Source organism: Alligator mississippiensis, chromosome 7, assembly GCF_030867095.1.
Source record: "Alligator mississippiensis isolate rAllMis1 chromosome 7, rAllMis1, whole genome shotgun sequence".
In the NCBI taxonomy this organism is placed as follows: domain Eukaryota; kingdom Metazoa; phylum Chordata; order Crocodylia; family Alligatoridae; genus Alligator; species Alligator mississippiensis.
Genome location: NC_081830.1, coordinates 33805480 through 33826731, shown reverse-complemented (window position 1 = coordinate 33826731; position 21252 = coordinate 33805480). Strand labels below are relative to the sequence as shown.

The window sequence follows — 21252 nt, the reverse complement described above, 5'->3', positions numbered from 1 at the left end:
GGCAGTTTCTAAGACCCAGCTAGACAAAGCATTGGCTGCTTTGAGCAGGGGGTTGGAATAGATGACCTCCTGAGGGCCCTTCCAACCCCAATTTTCAATGAATGACTTTTCCATCCATGGATCAGATTTTTGCCCTCTGCTCTGATTCCATTCTGCTTTCTATCAATAGTGCAGTTGTGTGCAAAAGTGTTTCTCAAAGCATGTAACACACTCATGGTGCCCAAGGGGAGCATAAAGGGCTAGCTCAATGGATGTGCTTAGACTTCTTCTCTACCTTTCTTTCTTGTTAGCCTCAAAAAACAACCCCCTGTTTTGAAACACAAAGTAAGCCTAAGCAATACAAACACACCTGTCTGAGTCTGCAGAAAGCCTTAACTCTCTCTGCAAGGTGCACACTTCCTCATTCATCTCAGTGGCTGTCAATTCAGATGCCAAATAGTTGACACACAATGCATCTCACTGCTTGCCAAACATCTGTGAAACAGTATCATGTCATAACGAGCTGCTTCATTGTGTTCAAAAGTGCACATGTGCGTGCATGTGCTTGCACACATGCACGCTCACCTGTCTATGTGCAAGACCAGATGACTAGCTGCTGGGGGAGACTGCTCACAGAGGCAGTACATGTTAGGCTGTGTAGGCTTTTAACATGACAAATAGTTATTAGAATTGGTTTAATTTTCCTAAAGGGAAATTAAAAAAAAAAAAGGAGCAGGGGATGATCATAAAGGGATGTTGGTAGGAAGCATGTGGTTTAGTGGTTAGTGCTTCATTCTCTCTTCTGTACACCAAGATGAACACTAATACCAGCCCCACAGGTGTGCTTTTGAGACTGAATTGATCATAAAGACACCTTGGGACCTTCCCAGGAAGGAAAGAGGATTTTAGTTGTGTTATTTTCTCATCTCCCTGAATTAAAGTGGTAACAGCTAAACACACTTATTACTACAAACTCTTCTGTTCCTTCTAAAGGAGAGAAGGGCAGATTTCCCAGCATTCATGCCTCTCTCAAAAGTTGTTCTACTGTTTGAGCAACCTTTTGTTCCTTTGAAATCCATTTAGACCTGTCCATCAATATCCACTCAGAACTTCACAGCAAGTTCTGGGCCTGTCAGGGAACCCCCCCCAGGAGACTGGGATGAAAAAACATAGCTTCACAGGAAGCAATAAGAGGTGCTAGCTGTGTGCGGTAGGTAATCAAGTTAATTATTTTTCAAAAGTTTGGTTGTTTTGGGCCAAGTTTAGAATGGGTTAGTAATCCTTGAGAAGAGGAGCTCTATTTATCTGACTTCTAATAGGCAACAGTCAAGAGCAGAAGATAGCAGGATAGACTGAGAGCTGATGTGCCAGGAAATCCATTCAGGCTGGTCCAAGAACTCTGCTTTGCCATGGAAGTCACCGTCTGTCCATGGCTGAAACCCACAGGATTGTCTTTGGAATGACAACTCAGTAGGGCGAATGGTGCTATAAGGGATGTTCGTGATAAAACAAACACCCTCCCACCCCCCCCCCCCCCCCTTAACAAACAAAACTGGTTACAGCCATGTAGGGGGAATATAACAGCTTTTTATTATTACTATTGTATGAGTTTCTATATTTTCTCTTGTTTTTCCAGTAAGGGTTAAGGGTTGGAGGCACCAGGACTCTGAAGACAGGAATTCTCTTAGATGCTGTTTTTTTTCCTTGTTTTATATATTGACACTCAATTTTTTACTGAAAAAAAGGTTCAATAGACAATAGCAGGCTTAACAGGCCAGAACACAAGAAAAGCAGGATTCATTACAAAGAAACAAAATCCTACTATTGAGCTGAGACAAGGTGTGGGTATTTATTTGCATCTTAATTGGAGAGCCCAGTGCTTATACAATTATGTGAAGAAGGCAAAAGCACTTGCTACATGGGAGACAGCTATGCAACACAGTCAGTAACTCTGTTAGGCAAGCTAGATCTAGTTGTACATGTTTCTATTTTTCCAGTGGAATGGAGTCTTTCCAGCAGGACACACACAGTACTCCACACTTACTGCAGAGAACAGCTCTTCCACAGTGTCTGGAGAGAGCACAGCTCTCTCACCATGGCAATTCACTCAGAGTTTCAGATCCCTACTAGAAAGCCAATAAAAAAAGATTAGGTGCTGAAAGCCTCCAGGGCAAGAAAGCAGACTTGCTTTCCCCTAAAGCAGAACATTGCAAAATGATATTTGCCAATACCTTCGACCTGAGAACAGAAATCTAAGCAGCGGTGGCAGCAGAGGGGGCAGCAGCAGCTGAGGTAAGTGGGGTAGAGGGCAGAGGGAGCTGGCGCAGCTGAGGCAGATCTGGAGGAGAAGCCCCCCAGATCCCATTTAGCTCAGCCAACAGGGAGCTGCACTTCCAGGCTGCATGTGCGGGCAGCGTGCATGCAAACAGGCACACTCTGTAAGGGCATGCCAGCGTTTGCAGAAGGCGGGCACACAGCAGCGGTCCACAAGGGGCCTCCAACAGGCGAGGGAGGTAGACTCACAGCTCCGTGGACATGGTACAGATGCAGAGCGCAGCTGCTAGGGGCCCCGCCCTGGTGGCACCGCCTGCCCTGGGCTCCTCTGGGGCCTCTGCCTGGATAGAGCTCATGGTGGGGTCAGCAGCCCCCTGCCTTCCTGTCTGTGGGGATGGCCTGGCAGGGACCCAGCAGCTGGTGGTAGGGGTGGGGTCGAGTGGTTCCCTTGCCTGTCCCTCCTGTGTCTGGCTTAGGGCCCCAGAGGAGGAGATGAGGGAGCTCCAGGCTGAGGTGAGCAGGCTGCAGGGGATCAGGGCTGCAGAGGACGAGATTGACACCTATTTCCATTCACTGCAGGACCAGGCATCCAGCGTACAGACCCCCCCAGGAGAGGGGGAAGGTACCCACCAGAACCAGAGCTGCTTGGTCTAGTATGGTGGAGGTTCCCCAGGTACAACCTGGGAACAGATACGAGGCCCTGGCAGCCCTGGAGGAGAAGGACAAAGGGGATGCCTCCAGCAGGGAAGGTGCCGCTCCACGCATGATACAGACAGCGCAGAGAGGGAGCACAAGGAAGAAGAAACGCCGGGTCCTTGTCATCGAGGATTCCATCCTAAGGGGAATGGAGGGTCCCATCTGCTGACCTGACCCCATGGCACGCGAGGTCTGCTACATGCCTGGGGCTCGGATCCAAGACATCACAGAGGGGATCCTGGCCTTCATTTGACCCTTGGACCAGTACCCCATGGTCCTTATCCACGTGGGAACAAATGACGCAGCCAGGGGCAACCCAGACCACGTCATGAAGGACTTCAAGGCCTTGATGGCCAAGCTCAAGAAGACGGGGCGTAGGTGGTATTCTTCTGGTAAGTAGACGTGGACAGCAACATGAGGCCTGCATTGGTGAGGTTAACCGGAGGCTGAAGAGCTGGTGCGGCCAGGCAGGCCTCGGGTTCCTGGACAATGACCCACACTTTCACACGGGGGACATGCTTGGGAGGGATGGGCTACATCTCTCCCCTAAAGGCAAGCGTGTCTTTTCTTCCAGGGTGGCTGATCTCATACGGCGTGCTTTAAATTAGCTTCACTGGGCGATGGGGCCACAGGAGGACACCTCCCAACCAAGACGGGTGACGAACACAAGGAGTACCTAGGTAAGTGATGGGGGTCTGGATAGTCCTAAGAATCAGGGGGTGGTGCATGCACTAGTACAAGGCCTTAAATGCCTCTACACTAATGCTTATAGCATGGGAAATAAGCAGGAGGAACTCATCCTCCAGATAGCTAGTACAAACCCAGACATAGTAGGGCTCACAGAAACCTTGTGGGATTCATCCCATGACTGGGCGGTAAACGTTAGGGGCTACAGACTGTACAGGTGGGATAGAACAGGGAGAAAAGGCGGGGGTGTGGTGCTCTATGTCAAAGAGCAATACACATCCTCAACTGACAGGATGGGGTCAGAGGAGGGGCAGGCTGATGTGCTCTGGGTCAGGATACAGGGGGGTTGTGGGGAAAGGGACTTAACAGTGGAGGTCTACTACAGACCACCCAACCAAGGGGAAGAGCTGGACCATGAATTCTCAGGCCAGCTTGCAGAGGCACTTAAGGCAAGGGATGTAGTCATCATGGGTGATCTAAATTACCTGGACATCTGCTGGAAGGAGCAGTCAGCCAGGTCAGACTGCTCATGAAAGTTCCTTACTGAGATACAGGACCTCCACTTAACCCAGGAGGTGCACAGTCCCACCGGGGGGTGATGCCCTGCTGGACCTGGTTCTGGCCACAGGTGATGACCTGATTAGGGGACTCCAGGTTCTTGACCACCTGGGTGACAGTGATCATCGGCTACTGAAATTCACCATACAGCGCAGGGTGTCAAGGGCCTGCAGTAAGGCGGCAGCCCTTGACTTCAAGAGGGTCAACTTCAATGAGTTGAGGAGATTGGTAGGAGAGGCACTGGGGTCCTGGAGAGTTGGGGAACTGGGTGTCCAAGATGAATGGCCATCCCTTAAGGAGATGATCCTCTGAGCCCAAGGGGTGACAGTCCCAACAAGAATCAAAGGGAGCAAGAGTGCTCAAAAGCCCCCCTGGCTCACCAAAGGCATTCAGGAATGCCTGAAAGCAAAAAAGAGGCATACACCCAGTGGAAGGGAGGGGCTATCACCAAAGATGAGTATACCTCCATAGTTCAGGTTTGTAGTGGGGCTGTTAGGAAAGCTAAGGCAGATATGGAACTAGGGCTAACATCAAGGACAACAAAAAGTCCTTTTTTAAATACATACGGAATATGAAGAAAGCACCAGGTAACGTGGGGCCCCTGCAGGATACACTAAGCAATCTGGTGGTTGCACCAGAGGAAAAGGCAGACCTTTTTAACAATGTCTTTGCCTCCATTTTTTTTGCGCAGGAACCAGGGCTTCCCCACTGAGATTCAGGATGGACTCAGGAGAGACTCCGCCAGGCCTAGGGTCAGGGAAGACTGAGTTAGGGAACTTCTGGAGGGGCTGGATGTGTTCAAATCAGCAGGTCCAGATGCTGAGGGAATTGGCAGGGGTTAGAGGGGCCCCTGGCATGATTTTATGAGCACTTGTGGTGCTCTGGCCAGGTGCCAGATGACTGGAAGAGGGCTAATGTGGTCCCCATTTTCAGAAAAAGGGAGGAGGGAGGACCCGGGCAACTATAGGCCCGTTAGTCTTACTTCAATCCTGGGGAAGCTTTTTGAGAAGATTAACCAGGAGCACATCTGGGAAGGACTGGCAGGGGGGACAATGCTCAGGGGCAACCAGCATAGGTTCATTGAGGCAGGTCCGGTCAGACCAACCCGACTGCCTTCTACGATCAGGTCACAAAAGCATTGGACGCAGGTGTCACGGTGGACGTAGTCTTTCTGGACGTCAGGAAGGTCTTCGACACGGTCACCCACCCCATTCTCATTAAAAAGCTAGGCAACTGTGGCATTGATGCCTACGCAGTTAGATGGGTCACAAATTGGCTGAGGGACCGCACCCAGAGAGTGGTGGTGGATAGGTCATATTTGGCCTGGAGGGCTGTGGACAGTAGAGTCCCCCAGGGCTTGGTCCTTGGGCCTGCACTGTTTAATCTCTTTATTAGTGACTTGGATGAGGGGGTGAAGAGCACCCTGTTCAAATTTGCTGACGACACCAAGATTTGGGGTGAGGTGGGCATGCTAGAAGGGAGGGACAAGATACAGCTGGACCTGGACAAGTTACAGGGGTGGGTGAATGAGAATAGGATGGGATTCAATCTTGACAAGTGCAGGGTGCTGCACTTCGGCAGTAAGAACCAGCAGCATACCTATAGGCTGGGGAACTTTCTTCTCAAAAGCACAGTGGCAGAAAGAGATCTTGGAGTCATCATTGATTCCAAGATGAACATGGGCCGCCAATGTGAGGATGCAGTCAGTAAGGCCAACCGCACCTTATCATGCATCCACAGATGCATCACAAGCAGGGCCAAGGAGGTGATCCTCCCCCTCTGTGTGACACTGGTCAGGCCACAGTTGGAATACTGTGTCCAGTTCTGGGTGCCGCACTTTAGGAGAGATGGGGCCAGCATTGAGAGGGTCCAGAGGAGGGCCACTTGCATGATCCGGGGACAGCAGGGCAGGCCCTACGAGGAGAGGCTACGGGACCTGAACTTGTTCAGCCTTCACAAGAGAAGGCTGAGGAGGGACTTGGTGGCCACCTATAAACTTACCAGGGGGGACCAGCAGGGAATGGGAGAGACCTCATTCACCCGTGCATCTCCCGGAGTAACAGGGAATAATGGCCGTAAGTTGTTTGAGAGTAGGTACAGGCTAGACATTAGAAGACACTATTTCACAGTCAGGGGAGCTAGGATCTGGAACCAGCTTCCAAGGGAAGTGGTGCTGGCTCCTACCCTGAGGGTCTTTAAGAGGACAATTACCTAGCTGGGGTCATATGAGCCCAGTATTCACTCCTGCCCAGGGCAGGGGGTTGGACTTGATGACCTACTTAGGTCCCTTCTGACCCTACATCTAGGAGTAAGCCCAAGATCCCTTAGTAAGCATTGGACCTTGTCAGTTATTAGACCTGCCTTACAAGCTTTCTGGAGAGTCCACTGATGTCTGGCGAGGATCTCGGAGCTTTCCAAACGCCTTAAAGCAGAGACAAGGTAGATGTTTTCTTGCCCTGTTACTCAATCCCCACCCCCCCCCATAACCCACAAAGTTCCTTGCAATTTATTGTGTGCCCATGCCCTCCCAATCAATCAGGTCACCCCACTGTACCTGGCAGCCAATTTTCACATTTGGTTTCATAACTGTTGGTTTTTATAATTAGATTTATCAGGATGGCCTTTGGCAGATCATGTCTCCAAAGACGCATCATAACCATAATAGGATCCATTGCAAAGACCTGCTTGTTGCTTTAAAATAATACAATACAAAATAAAATACAAGGTTTTTTTAAAGCAACAAGCAGGTCTTTGCAACGGATCCTATTATGGTATATATTTATTAACAAAAACCTAATAAAACAAGTGTCCATGTTCATGCCCTCTCTGTATCCAATTTATAGAGGATATGGTCTACAGCAGGGGTGTCAAAATCAACTAGCCCCTTAGGCTACATCCAGACCACAAATTTCCCTGCAGGCTGGATCTGGATTTGGTGGCAGTGGCCAGTGAGGATTAATGCAGCTAATCCATTAACAGCCCCCCCCCCCCCCCCCTTGCCACTTTCCAGCCCATTTACATGCCCCGTCAGCCATACAGCACAGCTCCACAGGCCGCAAGTTTGACATACTCAGTCTTGGTCATTCGTAGTCCTGAGTCTTTTCCAGCCCTGAGAAGGTGCCTCTGGCTCACTGCTGCTCCCCCTGCACTGCAGTATTCCTTCTCAGTCCAGCTCCGACTCCAGTCCCATTATAGTGCACCTGCTTCCAGCTTTGTAGCCCCGGGTCTTCTCTTTCACACCCTGTGGTCTTTTCCCAGACCCAGAGGGCTACATCAGCTCCACACTGCAGTCTCTTACTGCAGTCTCTTACTGCAGTCTCTATCATCTCTCCCCTAGCTCCCTCCCCTCAGAGCTCTTAACTTCCTGCAACAAGCTAGCTATCTGTATCAGCTGGCCCACTCCTCCCAGCAGGCCTGTAATTAGCTTTCTACCAGCTCCTGGCCATAGCTCCTGTAAGCATGCAGACAGCTACAGCCTGGTACAAGCCTCTGGCCAGCCAGCCTGCTATACTCTCCCCATCAGCCTGCTATATACCCCATCCTCAGCAAACATGAACTGCAGCACAACAGAAGTAATAAGCAAATTGCTTCCACAAAGTATTTCCCCACTATCAGTCAATACCCTACCATAAGCCATAATTCCCAGGGCTAGGCTTACTCTTACCTTTCTTGGGCACAGCTTCTCACAGTCAGCTTCTCTAAAGGACACTTCTCTCCTTGCAGCCTACCTGCAAGGTCTGACTGTCTGTTTTAGGTCAAGGCCTGGTCTTATATGCCTGGAAGCCCCACCTCTTTCTGTCATGTGACTCCCTCCAGCCACACACAGGGGTTTTACCATCTTAATTAAGGGCCAGCCTGCACTCCTGCGGTCTCATACAGTGGGCTTAGCACACTGCCTTCTCTTAAAGTAGCAGGAGCTCCCTGGTACAGTCCCCTCTCCTCCCTTTCCATTATGCCAGAGTAACAGGGTTTGGGTTCCCTGTTACAGGCATCTTAAAATCATAGCATTATAGAAAATGAAGGCTGGAAGGGACCTCAGGAGGCCACATCTAGTCCTACCCTATTCCAAGTAGGACCAGCCCCAACTAGATCATCCCATCTTAATGCAATGAATGTCCCCATTGTTTCTTCTTCTGTATTTGCTGTTCACTGTCCATACCCAAATGATCAGCCCTTATTGTGAGATCATGTTAGAACATGGCATTTCCCTGCCTGCTCCTAGCAAGACTTTGCAGGTGGAGCCAAGGCAATGCTGTGTTCTCAACGAGTTGCCTTGACCATCAAAATGTGGTGGGAATCTTGGCTGAATGAAGAAGGAAGGAGAAAGCTTGCTGCCTGTTTCTCTAGCACTAGCCCAGTGCTGCTGTTCAATGGTACAGCCTTGCAGGGAGTGTCTAAGATCCAAGGGGTCACCACCAAGAACCCATAGTGCAGCCCCCTTCCTGATAGGCCCATAGCCCATCTATTTAAGAACCAGACAAGGCTCATGCTTTTCTTTTAAACCCACTTGGAATGATGTAGTAGTGTGTCCCCCTCCCCTTTTTAAGAGAGCACTCTCTCAGGAGTGGGAAACTTGCTGCCAGTTCCCTTCTCAGTCTGAGGGGGTTTCAAACCCACACTTTTCCACCAGCTTCTAAGGGTGCATGTATGGGAGGACACCCCTCACCTCTCCTAGTACAGAGGTACCAGTATGCAGACAAGAATGCCTGATTCATGGGGATTTGACGAATCTCTAGAGGGCAGCCAGTGAGGGCAAGTGAATGGAACATAACCGGATGAATCCAGATATAAATGGCTCTGCTGCCAATTGGAAAGTGAACAAAATGCAGGAGCAAAACTTGTTCCATCCATGCCACTGCCACATCACTGGTGAAGGGAACTGAGATTGGTGGACCAAACCAGTAGCAACCTCTCAAATGTTTTCCTGTCTCCCACGCTTTAGGCAGTTGGCAGTTCTCATTTGTACCTTTCCATCCCAGGCATTTATTGATCTTTCTCCATATTAGTGCTTCTACACCGAGCTTCATCAGTTTTCCCCAAATATTACAGGTTATATATCTTAGCATCAGCTACTAATTAACACTGATGCCTGCTAGTTCCTGTAAAGATGTTGTAATTAAAATTCTCTAGGTCCTAGCCCTTTTACTCCCTTAATAATTGGCATTGATTATCTTTACCGTTTTTATCCATGGAGTTGCATGCTACCTTATCAATACACCTACTCTGTACATGCTTGAGGTTTATTGTGCCACTTTAACTACTTGTTTACCACTGTACAGCTGGCCTAGGGAAGGAAGCAATAGTGGTCATTTGCTTTTGCCAACTAGGCCTGGATTTAGGTCTCAATCCCAAGGCCTATTAATGTCAAGCCTTTAATACCCAAGCCTTATGCCTTAGTCTGTCCCTACATGCAGTATGTCTAACCCATACAGCAAGAGGTACTTGGGGAATTTAAGATCCCCAGGCAAGGTACTGTGGAGTTTAATGCCAGCTGCTGCATAGGTCTGAGGAGGAGGTTTGTGCATCCCATGTTTGGATATAGGCAAGTAAATTTTGTCCAAGTCCCATGTTAGACAATGGAGTCCTTTTCTGGACGTAGTCTGGGTATGTTACATCTACACATTTTACCAACTACACCTGTAATCCCATCAATGCGTGAGATCAGGTGAGTTTGACAAGACCTAGTCACTATGCACTGTACTGATTGGGATTCATTATCTTCACATTTTTTACCCATGGCATTGCATACTACCTTTTCCATTACTTTGCCCAGGATCAGCATTGGACCAACAGGGCTGTGGTTAGCTGGGTGGTCCTGTTTGCCTTTCCCAACTGTTGCACACCGTTATGGCTCTTCCAGCATTCTGGAATTTCCCCGCGATTCTGAACTGAATAAAAAATTGACGTCATTAATGCAAGAGATCTCCTTAGCCAACTCAGAAGGACTCTTGAATGCAAGTTAGCTAAGCCTGCCAATTTGAAAATATTTATCCTTGGAGTATGTTGTTTCACATCCTCTTTGCTTGTTAATGGACTAGACAGTTCTTCTTCATTCTCATGTGATAGTAGGGCAGCCTACTTCTTTTTAAATGCAGAACAGAAATATTTATCGAGCACTTCCGCCTTTCTGCAACATTAACTCCTTTACCATTTCTAGCAAATGGGCCTACGCTAGTTAGTACTTCTTTTGTTCCTCATAAACCTAAGCTTCTCCTTTTGCCCTGCCAGCCCCTGATGCCTTTAGCTTTCCTTATCAATTTTCCTCTCTCTCATAACTTCTCCTGTATATCACTTTCTATCAAATGGTCCTTTTTTTCCCCATTTGTGCCTTTAGTATTTTTTCCACATCATCTCAGCAATGGGCAGAGCCATTTCCCATGTGCTAGGCTTCTTTGAGACATAAACTGAGGTGTAAAGATAGGATTTTTTTTTTATTCATAATAGTAATTATACATAAAGGAATAGTGGTAGGAAGTCAGAGATACTGTGGCTCTTTGAAAGTATCTGAGTTCCCCCTATACATTAATTTGCTTTTGGAACACCATGAATTAGCATGAAGCTCAGTTCTAACCTGGGAAGATTTTCAGGACCTGAGATGAGGGCCTTCTCTGGCTGTGGACCTCATAAAGTGCTTAAGTACAAAGCTCTTTGGGGTTTGGAAGGATGTGGCTCAGACCAGGGGTTTTGCTGAGCTGCGGAGGAAACGTGCTGAAAACCTGAAGACAAAAAAAAGCAAGGGCAGGTTTTTGGTTCCCAGGAGATCCCAATGTTCAAGCAAAGCCACAGGAGTGAGTCTAACAATCGTCCATGGCAATGGGCTTGCAGAAACATGGCCTTGACTGCTAGCTTTCTCTTCTGATCCCTCCACACCCCTGCTTCCCCATCCCAGCTAAACCTTCTCCTCAGGATCCTCCATAATGAGGGGCCTTTTGTATAACCAGTGTTGAGTTCTGGTGCTGGCAATAGAGCGCAACAGATTTAATTATTTGATCCCTTCCCCTAATTTGCTGCTTGTACACTTGGGTGGATGCCACAGGCACGTGAGGAATCCACAATTATAGAAAAACAATTACTTTTGCCCCTGACTTCCAACAGCACCCAAACAAAGTCATTTGCAAGCCTATGGCATTCAATGTCTACATTTTAGGACTGTTTTACAGCTCCTTGGTTCCCAATCCAGCAATTTTGTAGCATGCTAGCAGAGTTGCTGTCTCATTGCAATTGTGGGGATGATCTCAGCTTGCAATAAAACCTTTTCCTCTCAAAAGGAAAAGAAATGGGAAATGAGGCACACCCAAAATATACCTGTAGGCCCTCAGGTGACAAAGCAGTTAGGTGCCAGTCCTAACTCTGTTGCCAACTCACTGTGTGAGCTTAAGGAAGCTACCAGTCAGCACCACGCTCCCCACAATCTGAGAGGTTCCGAAGTATCAACTAGTATTAATATTTCTTAAGACAACAAAGTCCTCTAAATCTCACCCTGCTCTTGGGAGAGGCCTGTTCAAAGGAGACTGTGTCTGCACTGTCAGGGAATGTATCCCGGCAGCTTTGTTCTTCCTGTTGTACCTTTGATCTGCTACTGTTGAAGCAGATTAAGACACACCATGGCTCCGTAACCAGTGAGTAAGCCTTGGGCTTCAAGAAACTTAGCAGAAACTGGGTAAAAAAAACAGGAAAGCAATTACATCTAACCTTTTGCATTTGTTCCCTAGCCTACAGGGTCAGATGACAAGGAGCCTTGCGATTGCTCCCCCATTCCTTGGCACTGGTCCTGCTTAATGTTTTCTGAAAGCCAAGCATAGCAGGCACGTTTGAAAGAAGGCGGCTGCTATAAGCCCTGAAAGATCCAGAATTAACCAGGTGCTAAGAAGCTCTTGGTAAAGATGGCCCAGCTGAAAGGTCTGCCTGAGGCAGCACAGACCCTACTGCAGGGATGGGAGAGGGAGAAGAGTGAAAGGTCATACCCCCGGCTACCGAGTCAGCCCCTGGGGCCACAGTCATTCGTGGCAGCGAGCGCCCTGGTGGCTGCTAGGATGTACAGGAAGCACACAGGCTCTCGACCAGAGCCGTGGAGTATCTCACCTTCCCCATCTTGGGTCTCATACCAAGGTCACCTGAGGCCGATCACAGAATCCAGTCCTAAATCCAGCTCTCATAGTGAAGTCATTGTTATACCCTGCCAGGCCTCCAGCCTCGCCACCCAGAGTCAGCCTCTTCATCCCTTTCAGCCCGCTGCTTTGAGAGGTGCTTGCTCGAGATAGCTTGAAAGGGAGCTCCATTGACACTAAGCTGGTGCTCTGAGCTTACCAGCTACTCAGGGGCAGGCAAGTCCACCTTCATCCATTCACTCCCTCCCACCTGCTGAATCAAATGGATAATAAAACACCCAACTGAGACCAGGATAGATAGAAGAGGCAGCAGCTACTGCAGTAATTACAAAACACCTTCAAACAAAGGAGAAATTCTTCCCCAACAGCAGGTGAATGGAGCCCATTGCAACAACGGCAGTCCCAAATTTCAGACTGCCGAAGAGAAGCACCCTGTCCAGACAGCCGAGTCATGGACTGCATGGGCATTCGGGGACATCTGACAATTGCCCTCACCGTTCTGAAAAAAAACCAATCTGCTGCCCAGGGTAAGGTAGGAGCTGGATTTGAACAAACAGCAGCATCCATTGCCATAGAAACCAAGCTCAACAATAGCAGGAGATGCGTTTCAGTTAAAACAGCAGCGACACCCCCATGGAAGCCTTGGATCCCGGAAAGATTTCATTTCTGCAAATGTGAGGGCCATGAAACAAAGCAAAACAAAACAGCTGAAGAGGAGAGGCAGAAAGCATGGTCACTGGGGCACCACAGCACCTCCAGCATCCCAGCCCTGCCCAGTTTGAACCACCACGCTCCCTTTCCCGCCAGACCTGCAGCACTCGTGGGAGGGAGGTGCTCAGCAAGGGCATCTCGCCTGGCTGAGATCTGTAGCAGTATCCTCCAAAGCGGCATGTTACACAGAACACCCCACAAACCAGCCATGGGTGTGAGATGAGATGGGTTCTTCCCACCCAGGCTCAGCTTATGAGCTTCCTTGCCACACTGCATACGTTTTGGCTTTGTTGATGTGTCTGGTCCATGTTTGGATCCACACAGAGGTAGCTCCATCCCCAGCAAGCCTGAGAGGGGATTTAATAGCAGCTTTCAACTCACTGAAGGGCGGTTCTAAAGAGGATGGAGCTGGACCTTTCTCAGTGGTGGCAGGTGACAGAACAAGGAGCAATGGGCTCAAGCTGCAGCAAGGAAAGTTGAGGTTAGATACTAGAAGAACTCTCTCAATAACACTGGAACAGGTTACCCATGGAAGTTGTGGAGTCTCCATCCTTAGAGATTTTTAAGACCTGGGTAGACCATGCCTTGGCTAGAACAATCTAGTTGGGGCTGGTTCTCCTATGAGCAGGTGGTTGGACTACATGACCTCCAGAGGTCCCTTCCAACCCTCACTTTTTAAGCTTCTCTGATTTGTGCTATATTTCCATGCTAAAGGCTGCCTAGAGATGACCACAAGAAGAGAACTAGTGATGGGCAGCTGTCAGTGCAGGCCCAAGCTGCTGGGAGATGCCTGCACATGTCGCTACAGTCTGTAGCCTTCCAGAAAGCTTTCAACTAGACACACAGGCATTCACGCTCCCCAGCCACAGGCATTCAAATGTAGCTAGCCCAGATCCTTGCTCTGGGGGGAGTTGTGACACTGCATGGAGGGGAAGGGAGGTAGGGAACAGAGAACTTGGAGCTGTCAAGCTAGGTATCCTGCTCTGCGGCTAAGGAAAGATGAACAAAGGTGAGAAGCAAGTTCCTTTGTCAGCTCTGGCAAACTCAAGCACATCAGTACAAACCTTGGAAGTTGGATGTTATTAGACACCTTGAGGGACTGAAGGGCTAACGCATAACATGCCACACATAGGATTTCAATCCATTTTGACACGTTGAGGATCTTGCCTTTGCCCTTAAGCCCTAGCTCTCAAGTCCATGGGCTGTGTAAGGCAGAACTGCTAGTAAAGGGAATGACTAATGGCCTGCGAGGCATCCAAAAATGGTAACCTCCTCTCCTCTGCCTGTGGCCTGGGCTTTGACAACAGACAGAAAAACAGTCTGATGCAGACTCAAAGTCAGCAATCACTCCAAAGAGGATTGGGATGAGGGCCTAGTGCTCATCTGCATAGGGAAAGTCAGCCGTTACTGCCTAGTGCTTGCTCATCCTCAGCAAAAGCAGATGAGAACTTTAGCAGACGTTCGTACGGGTACCACTACTTTATGTAAAGCTTGTTTAAGCCCCTGTAGCTCCTACACAGCGCATACATGGAACATCAAGTGGTGCCCTGCAGAGCAGTCTGCCTTCAAGGCATTCAAAATCACATCTAGTCCAGCCTCTTGAAAAATGTACGTAGCAACCCTGACACACAACCACAAGTGTCACACCCTAACCTGCCATGGGTAAACCAGGGGGACAGTAGCAGCTAGCGTCCTGTTGCTTCATGGATTGTTAAAATATACTCGGGATGTACAAGGATCTCCACGTTTGGAGGAAAAAAAAGGGGTGGGGGAATGACAGGGAAGGTGAAGGTGGCTCTTATCAGGCCCTGGAGCACTGGGTACTACCGGGAGGGTGGATTTAGCAGTTCTACTGAGCCTTGAAACTTTGATTTTCTCAATCACCTTGGGCTCGCTGGTAAGGGGGAAAAAACAACAAAACAAACCCAAAACAGTGCAATGAAGTACCACCTCCCTCTGAACTTAATCCAAAGGCCCTTGGCATTTACCCTGTGAGCTAAAAGGCTGATAAGTGGGGGTTCCTCACCACTGCGTAGGTCACTTGGCTACACTCTCCATCAGCCACAATTCAGGATTTCTGCCTCTCTGCAAGAGCTTTTGGAAAATGAAGACCACCATGAGCGCAGTGAGCTATGACATACTCTATGGCTACAAATGAACTGTGGCTAACATCTTTCAGAGGACCTTTAAATCACAGAATGCCAGCATCTGTAATAACCTGTTCCCACTTGGGCTGGTTTGCACAGAGCTAATTCCTGCCTCAGGCGAGGGTTGGACTAGATGACTTCTGGAGGCCCCTTCCAGCCTGACCTCTCTATGACTAACCCACAACTTCGGAGCACTTCCCACACATTCTTCCAATACAACCCACTGGCCTCATACCCAACTCATCTCACCTGTTGTTGCTACTTGGGGCAGTAAGTTGTAATTTCCCACTGTCGGAGATTTAACTCTTCCCCTGGGGTTGCAACATGAGATGCAACCTGCAGATTTCACCTGAGACGACTGTAGAAGTATGTTGCAACAGGGTTGTACCTTTTGAAAGAGAGGAAACCTTTTCAAAGAGAGCAAAATAGCCTGGCTGCTTTTGAGCTGTGACCATGAGGGGGGCCTGCTCTGCAGTGAAGCCAAGGCTGTAAAAATCAAGAACAGTTATAAGACAGGAGCGTGGTTTCATACCCACATCTGCACACTTGTCAGCTCTTCTCTTTTCAATGCAACAGGAACAGACATACGAGGGATGTGTGTATGATTGGGAGGGAGGGCAAAGGGCTTGTGTGTGTTTGGTGCAGGTGGTTTTTAAGGTGTCAGTTCATTCTCTCTCCAGTCAAGATGCAGAGGTCACTTTGCATTTTTCCCCAAAAGAAGGAAGCTAATTGCTAATCCTGGAGGTGGGGCTCGGGGATATGTAGTACCTGGATCAAGGTCAGACCCTTCTGCACCTCTTGGTCGATAAGCTTTCAGTAGTAAGATGGCATGAATGGAATCCCAACAGCTGTCCTAATTCAGAGACAAACCTCCTCACTTCCAGCTGGTGCCATCTCTCCCAGGCATCTCAGTGCATTACAGCATCCAAAGGGAAAGGACTTGCCACAAAGCTCTGCTAGCTAATGCAGCAAAGCACCCATAACGCACTCCAACAAAAAGGATTTTAACTGTTTCTTGATTTAAAAGTATGCAACAAACAGAGCAGTTCAGTCCCTTCAGGTGCACATCCACACCTGGCCATTTGCTTTCAGGGCAGATCTGCCTCCATTGCCACAAGACCACATCATGCAAACACAGAAATGGAAAAGCATTGTGGGTATTAGCAGGTAAACCACCCCAGGTACTTGAGAGTTTCCACATGAGGTAGTTCTGCTTTCCTTGCTTCTGACCACCACATACGTGGCTGCACCCTCAACTGAAGGCTTTTCAAAGGCTTTATCCACAAGCGCTGCTAAAATACTTTCCCCCATGATAGAGGCATGTTTGGACACATGTCAAGCTCAGACAGGGCAAGGAAGAGGGTAGAAAGAGACCCTGCCCCCACCAGATTCTTATTTGCCTGAAGCCAAGGTACGCCTGTCTGAAACAAGAGGCATCTTGAGGCTCAAGCAAACGGAAAGCAAAAACCCTTTATTGTACACAGTACAGAATGTAACGCAGCATTGCAGGAGACACACAGCCCTGCTCAAATAAAGGTTACTTCCAATCAATCCTCAGATTAACCCTTTCTGCACTGTAGACTTTCCACACCAAAAAAAAAAAAAAAAAGAAAAGAAAAGAAAAAGAAAGCTAAAATCCATCTGCTAGATGCAGGAGTCTGGTGGGAAGTGCAACAGTGACACTGCCACCATCTTTCATGACTGTACAGGCCCATTTTATACATCATGGGGAGAGTAACTTAGTCTACAAAGAGTTAATCTTCATATGCTCAAAAAAAAAAAGAGAAAGAAAAAGAATGAATCGGCCAAAACCCAAACAAGGTTAACTAAGAAGTGGAGGGGAGGGATCCTATACAGCATTTACAACAAAAACTTGTAGCCAGTTGGGAAAAGATGCATATATGTTTAGTATATATGAGTGGTACAGGCATCTGGGGAAGCTGGAATTGAAAGGGCATGATTTTTTGTTTTTATGTGGATGAGAACAAGGTTAGTTTATGGTGAGACACTCTTCGACACCCTCCCCCGGCATCTTTACAGCTTAACTCTTAAAAAAACCCAACCCCCCCCAAACAAACAAACAAACAAAAAAACCCCAACAACCCTCAAGACATTGGATCAGACTGAACATCTGAAAAGTGACACCGAAATTAAAAAGTCTGTTTTGGGATGCCCATGGCTCAAGCTGTCTCCAATCCTTTCAATCCTATGCAGGGTTAAAACATGAACAGGGGGACAGGTCGTTCAGTAGTAAGAGGACAGTCATGCCCAGGGTTATCCACCGCTGTGGCTAGGGGAGTTGGCCAAGAGGATTATCCATGTGTTATATACATATAATTCCCAAAGCGCATCTGTGAATGCAGGGAACTGTACATGCAGAACCCCAGCCGGGGTTCCTGCTGCCACCATGGGATAAGCACACTACAACTGGACAACATGTGGGTGTAACTTCCACTTGGGAGCCAGGAACAGAAAAGCATAGAGCATTTACCTGCAGATGTACCTGGCTAGGAAGTCCCTCCATGACCCAGCTGTGGCATCTCAAAACATCAAGTGCTATCCCAGGCCAAGAAAGCAGCAGGTCTGCAAAAAAAGTTAGCTTCACCTTCAGATACAAAAAAACCTACAAAAAATTGGTTAGAAACTTTTCCCTAAAATGTGATCCCCATGATCCCCTTCCTGTGAAATTAAAGCAACAGCCTTGAACAGGGAAGAGGAGCAACCGAAACACCTGGGAGGGCAGCAAGGGGGAGCAGGAAGCCGTTATTTCAGAGAACCAGAGCAGGAGCTAGAAGAGCTGTCCACAGTGGAGGGAGGGGGTATGTCTGGGCTTAGAGGAAACAAAAGGCTTCCTCTGGTCACTGGTGTGTCCCGCGTTCCAAATCCAAAGTGCTGACCCTACCCAGGTATACCAAGCACCACACTTCAAGGCTAAATCACTCAGACTAGCTTTGTCATCCCCCATCCCCCACTCCTACCACCCCCCCTCCCCTCCAAAAAAAATCCATTGTCTGTGCAAATCAAAGCCCTTTCCAACATACAAGGCAGCTACAAGTATTGTGATTGATGCAAAGCAGATTGTCATGACAATTCGCTACACAGTCACACTGTCTATCCAAGTTCCATGGGCACCATCATGAACAATGGCCACACAGTCACGTGTCTGTCCGTAAGCAACGTGGCCTGGACCAGAGACTCCATTTTAGCTCCCTCCCCCAAAATCTCTTGGTGGCTGCAGTGAGTGGAGCCTTCAGACACTGGCAGTCCTAATATACCAGTCCTCGGACTACAAGGTTTGTCTTCGGTGGTGACACTCATTGTACGTTTTAGGCTCCTTGGATGATGCTCACAAACACCAGTTTTACGAACAGCGAAAAATTCTTTACAAAACCATTGCCCTTATCTGCCTGACTTTGAAACTCTAGCGTTAGCATTCAGCTGCTCAGCCAGCCAGTCAGTAAGCAAACCCCTCTGCGTAGGGGAGGTTGGTGCAATGATCCATCTCCAGGAGGTAAGCAGGGCTATCCTCAAAATGTGTCAGAGGCAAAGTGTCATCCTCGTTGACATGGACATCAGGCTCAGCCTTCAAGAAGGGGCGTTGATTGTCCGGGTAGGCCATAGAAAAGAGGGCATCTGGATCGCAGACAAATTTATATACGTATCGCTCTCCAGCCACCTGGAAATAGAGACAAAGGTTTGCATGAGGGGGCAACTACAGAGGGAGAAATAGCATGCACACCACATAGCACCAACAGGACCAAGTCTCCTTTGGTAAGAGACACTGCTGGTGCTATGGAAGGAAGGATGCAGAGAACGATCCAAAGGGATGGAAGGGTCCCTTCAGCAGACTGCCCATTGGGCAGGCATGAAAGGGGCAGAAGGGAAAGATTTGGCAGAGGTTTTTCCAAGAGGAACCTAGGGAATTTGCACGTTTATCTTCCACTTAAATCTGAAGGGGAGGTGGGCCTAAGCCCCTTCATGTGCTTTCAAAATCTCAGCTGCCACACATGACTCAGGGAGCGTAGGCGTATGCTACAATGGAGCGTCTCAGTGCTTCCCCTCCAAATCATCACCTCAAACCATCTCTGCCTTAAGAACAAGGCACTTTAACGAGCGCCCACTCCATACCAAATTGAGCACAACGATGGGTTTGTTCGCTCGGTCCCCAAATACACAGCTACACTCATGTTTGCAGAGCTCCTTGGTTTAAAGGAAAATGCTTCTCTCCCCATGGAGAAAAGCAGTGCAGTGTTTCCAAGGGCTTTATGTTGATGCTATTGTTAAAAAAAAAAAAAGTGGTCTCTTGAGGATTAATCATCTGGATAAACACGCTCTTAAGTTCAGAAGTGTTTCATTGTACAATTTACTAGAGCAGTCTCCATGGCTACTTGCAGCTAAGACAAGCAGGAATAAAAAGTTAGGGTTGATCTCCACAATATCATGCCCCTTTCAAATGTCTGCCAGACTAGCAAAATAGAAACTACACAACACCGAGAGGACCATGCTTATACCAGGGCAGCTTCAGGCCCCACTTTCAGGGTCAAAGCAGCCACGCTGAATCCTGTACAAAAAGTTGTGCTCCTAACCACACTGAGCCCTGTATCAAACTTGTATGGGCAGCGCGTCTTTGTCACCTGGGATCTCCATCTCCATCTCGACACTGCTGTACCTACAGCCTGCGGAAGAAGGTAAAATGGAACCCATTCCTCCTTCTGGCAACAATGCTCCAAAGGCAGCAGCAACTTCCTACTGCCTCCTTCTGGCTTAATCACTCCCCTCTTCCAGGTTTCTCTTCTCACAGCCTGGGGAGCCAACCCTTGCTCCTGCACAGTTTTACTGCCAGTCACAAGTAAGGAGGCCTCCCCTGAATTTGAACCAAACATGGTCTGTGAGTGCTGGGAGCACCCCATCTCCCCACCCACAGGAAGGCTCCACTTCAACCCCAAGCACCAGGCTTTCTCTGGATAGGAAGCAATGAGCCACTTGCCTTCTGCATGATCCCCTTTTCGTAGTAGTAGCGCAGGGAACGGCTGAGCTTGTCATAGTTCATGGCAGGTCGGTTCTTCTGGATTCCCCAGCGGCGAGCGACCTGGAAGGAAAGGAGATGGCAGTGAAGACCCAGCAGTAGCTCCAAAGGCTGTGCAAAGGCTGTGCTGAAGTCAGACACTACTGAGAGGGTGACATCCCAAAGACCTGGGAGGTCAGTGCCCCTCGACAGGCACCAACCCAGGCGCCAGAAACAGGCTGCTAGCCCACCTAAATGCTGCATGCATCCACTGCCTGCTCTCACCTCTCCAGTGCTCGCCAAGGGCCACGGCTATGGGAAGCGGGACTAGGCCCACAAACAAACTGCCCTTACATTACAGCACGAGGAAACCATAGCGACCTTATGACCAAAAGGCAAAAGGCTCAGGATGCTGTTAACCAGCCCCCTCTTGCCCCTGCCCAAGAAGTAGTTATTATACTACCTGCAAGTGGCTGAGCAAATCAACAGCCATTAGCCCTGCGGTTTCTGCTGGAGTCAATAAAGAATCATTAGAGTGGTCAGCTCTGAAACCTTAGATGAGCGCCCCCTCCACCCCCCCATCACTTGCGAGTTGCTCCTGAGCTGCAAGTGCACCAGCTAATTTCTAACAGCTTCCCGCAGCAGCCGGAAAAGTTTGACTCAATTTCAGTTCCCGTTGGGAGCAGGAATCCAAAGACATAAGCCTGCTGCCAGCCAATCCACTGCTTCCCAGGGGACCTTTGGCACCAGCAATAAGCCATGCAGCGCCATTACCCACTCAGAGGGAGATTGATGGGATTGCTTAGCACTAAGTGCTCGAACCCAAGCCCTGTCCACCAGAGGCATTATGACGGTGGGGAAATGTCAGAGGCCCAGGGCAGCCATCAGAGCCACACATGCAGTTTTAGAGCCATCCAAGGAACACAGCAGACAGCGGGGCGGCTCAGCTCTCCCAGGGTGCTTCAGATGGAAGGCCTGCTTTTACTTGCCAGTGTCAGTTACAGAATAAACCAGTGAGAAGCGTGCATCTAGCACGGTCCCTTCTTCCATATCCAAACCCCACCATGGGCACCCCATAACCATGCAG

The 21252-nt window shown here is 48.8% G+C and overlaps 1 protein-coding gene across 4 annotated transcripts in view; it reads right to left on the bottom strand.

Moving 5' to 3' along the window:
* Nucleotides 1-16610: 16610 nt before the first annotated feature.
* ETV5 (ETS variant transcription factor 5) overlaps nt 16611-21252 on the bottom strand; it is a 31006-nt gene continuing 26364 nt past the window's right edge. For all 4 annotated transcript variants that reach the window (XM_019489876.2, XM_019489877.2, XM_059730794.1 and 1 more), the window contains exons 12-13: nt 20148-20249; nt 16611-18836 (exon numbers count right to left, since the gene is read on the bottom strand). In XM_019489876.2, coding sequence (XP_019345421.1) covers nt 18615-18836; nt 20148-20249 — 324 coding nt within the window. In that variant the 3' untranslated portion in view covers nt 16611-18614. The remainder of the gene's footprint in view (nt 18837-20147; nt 20250-21252) is intronic.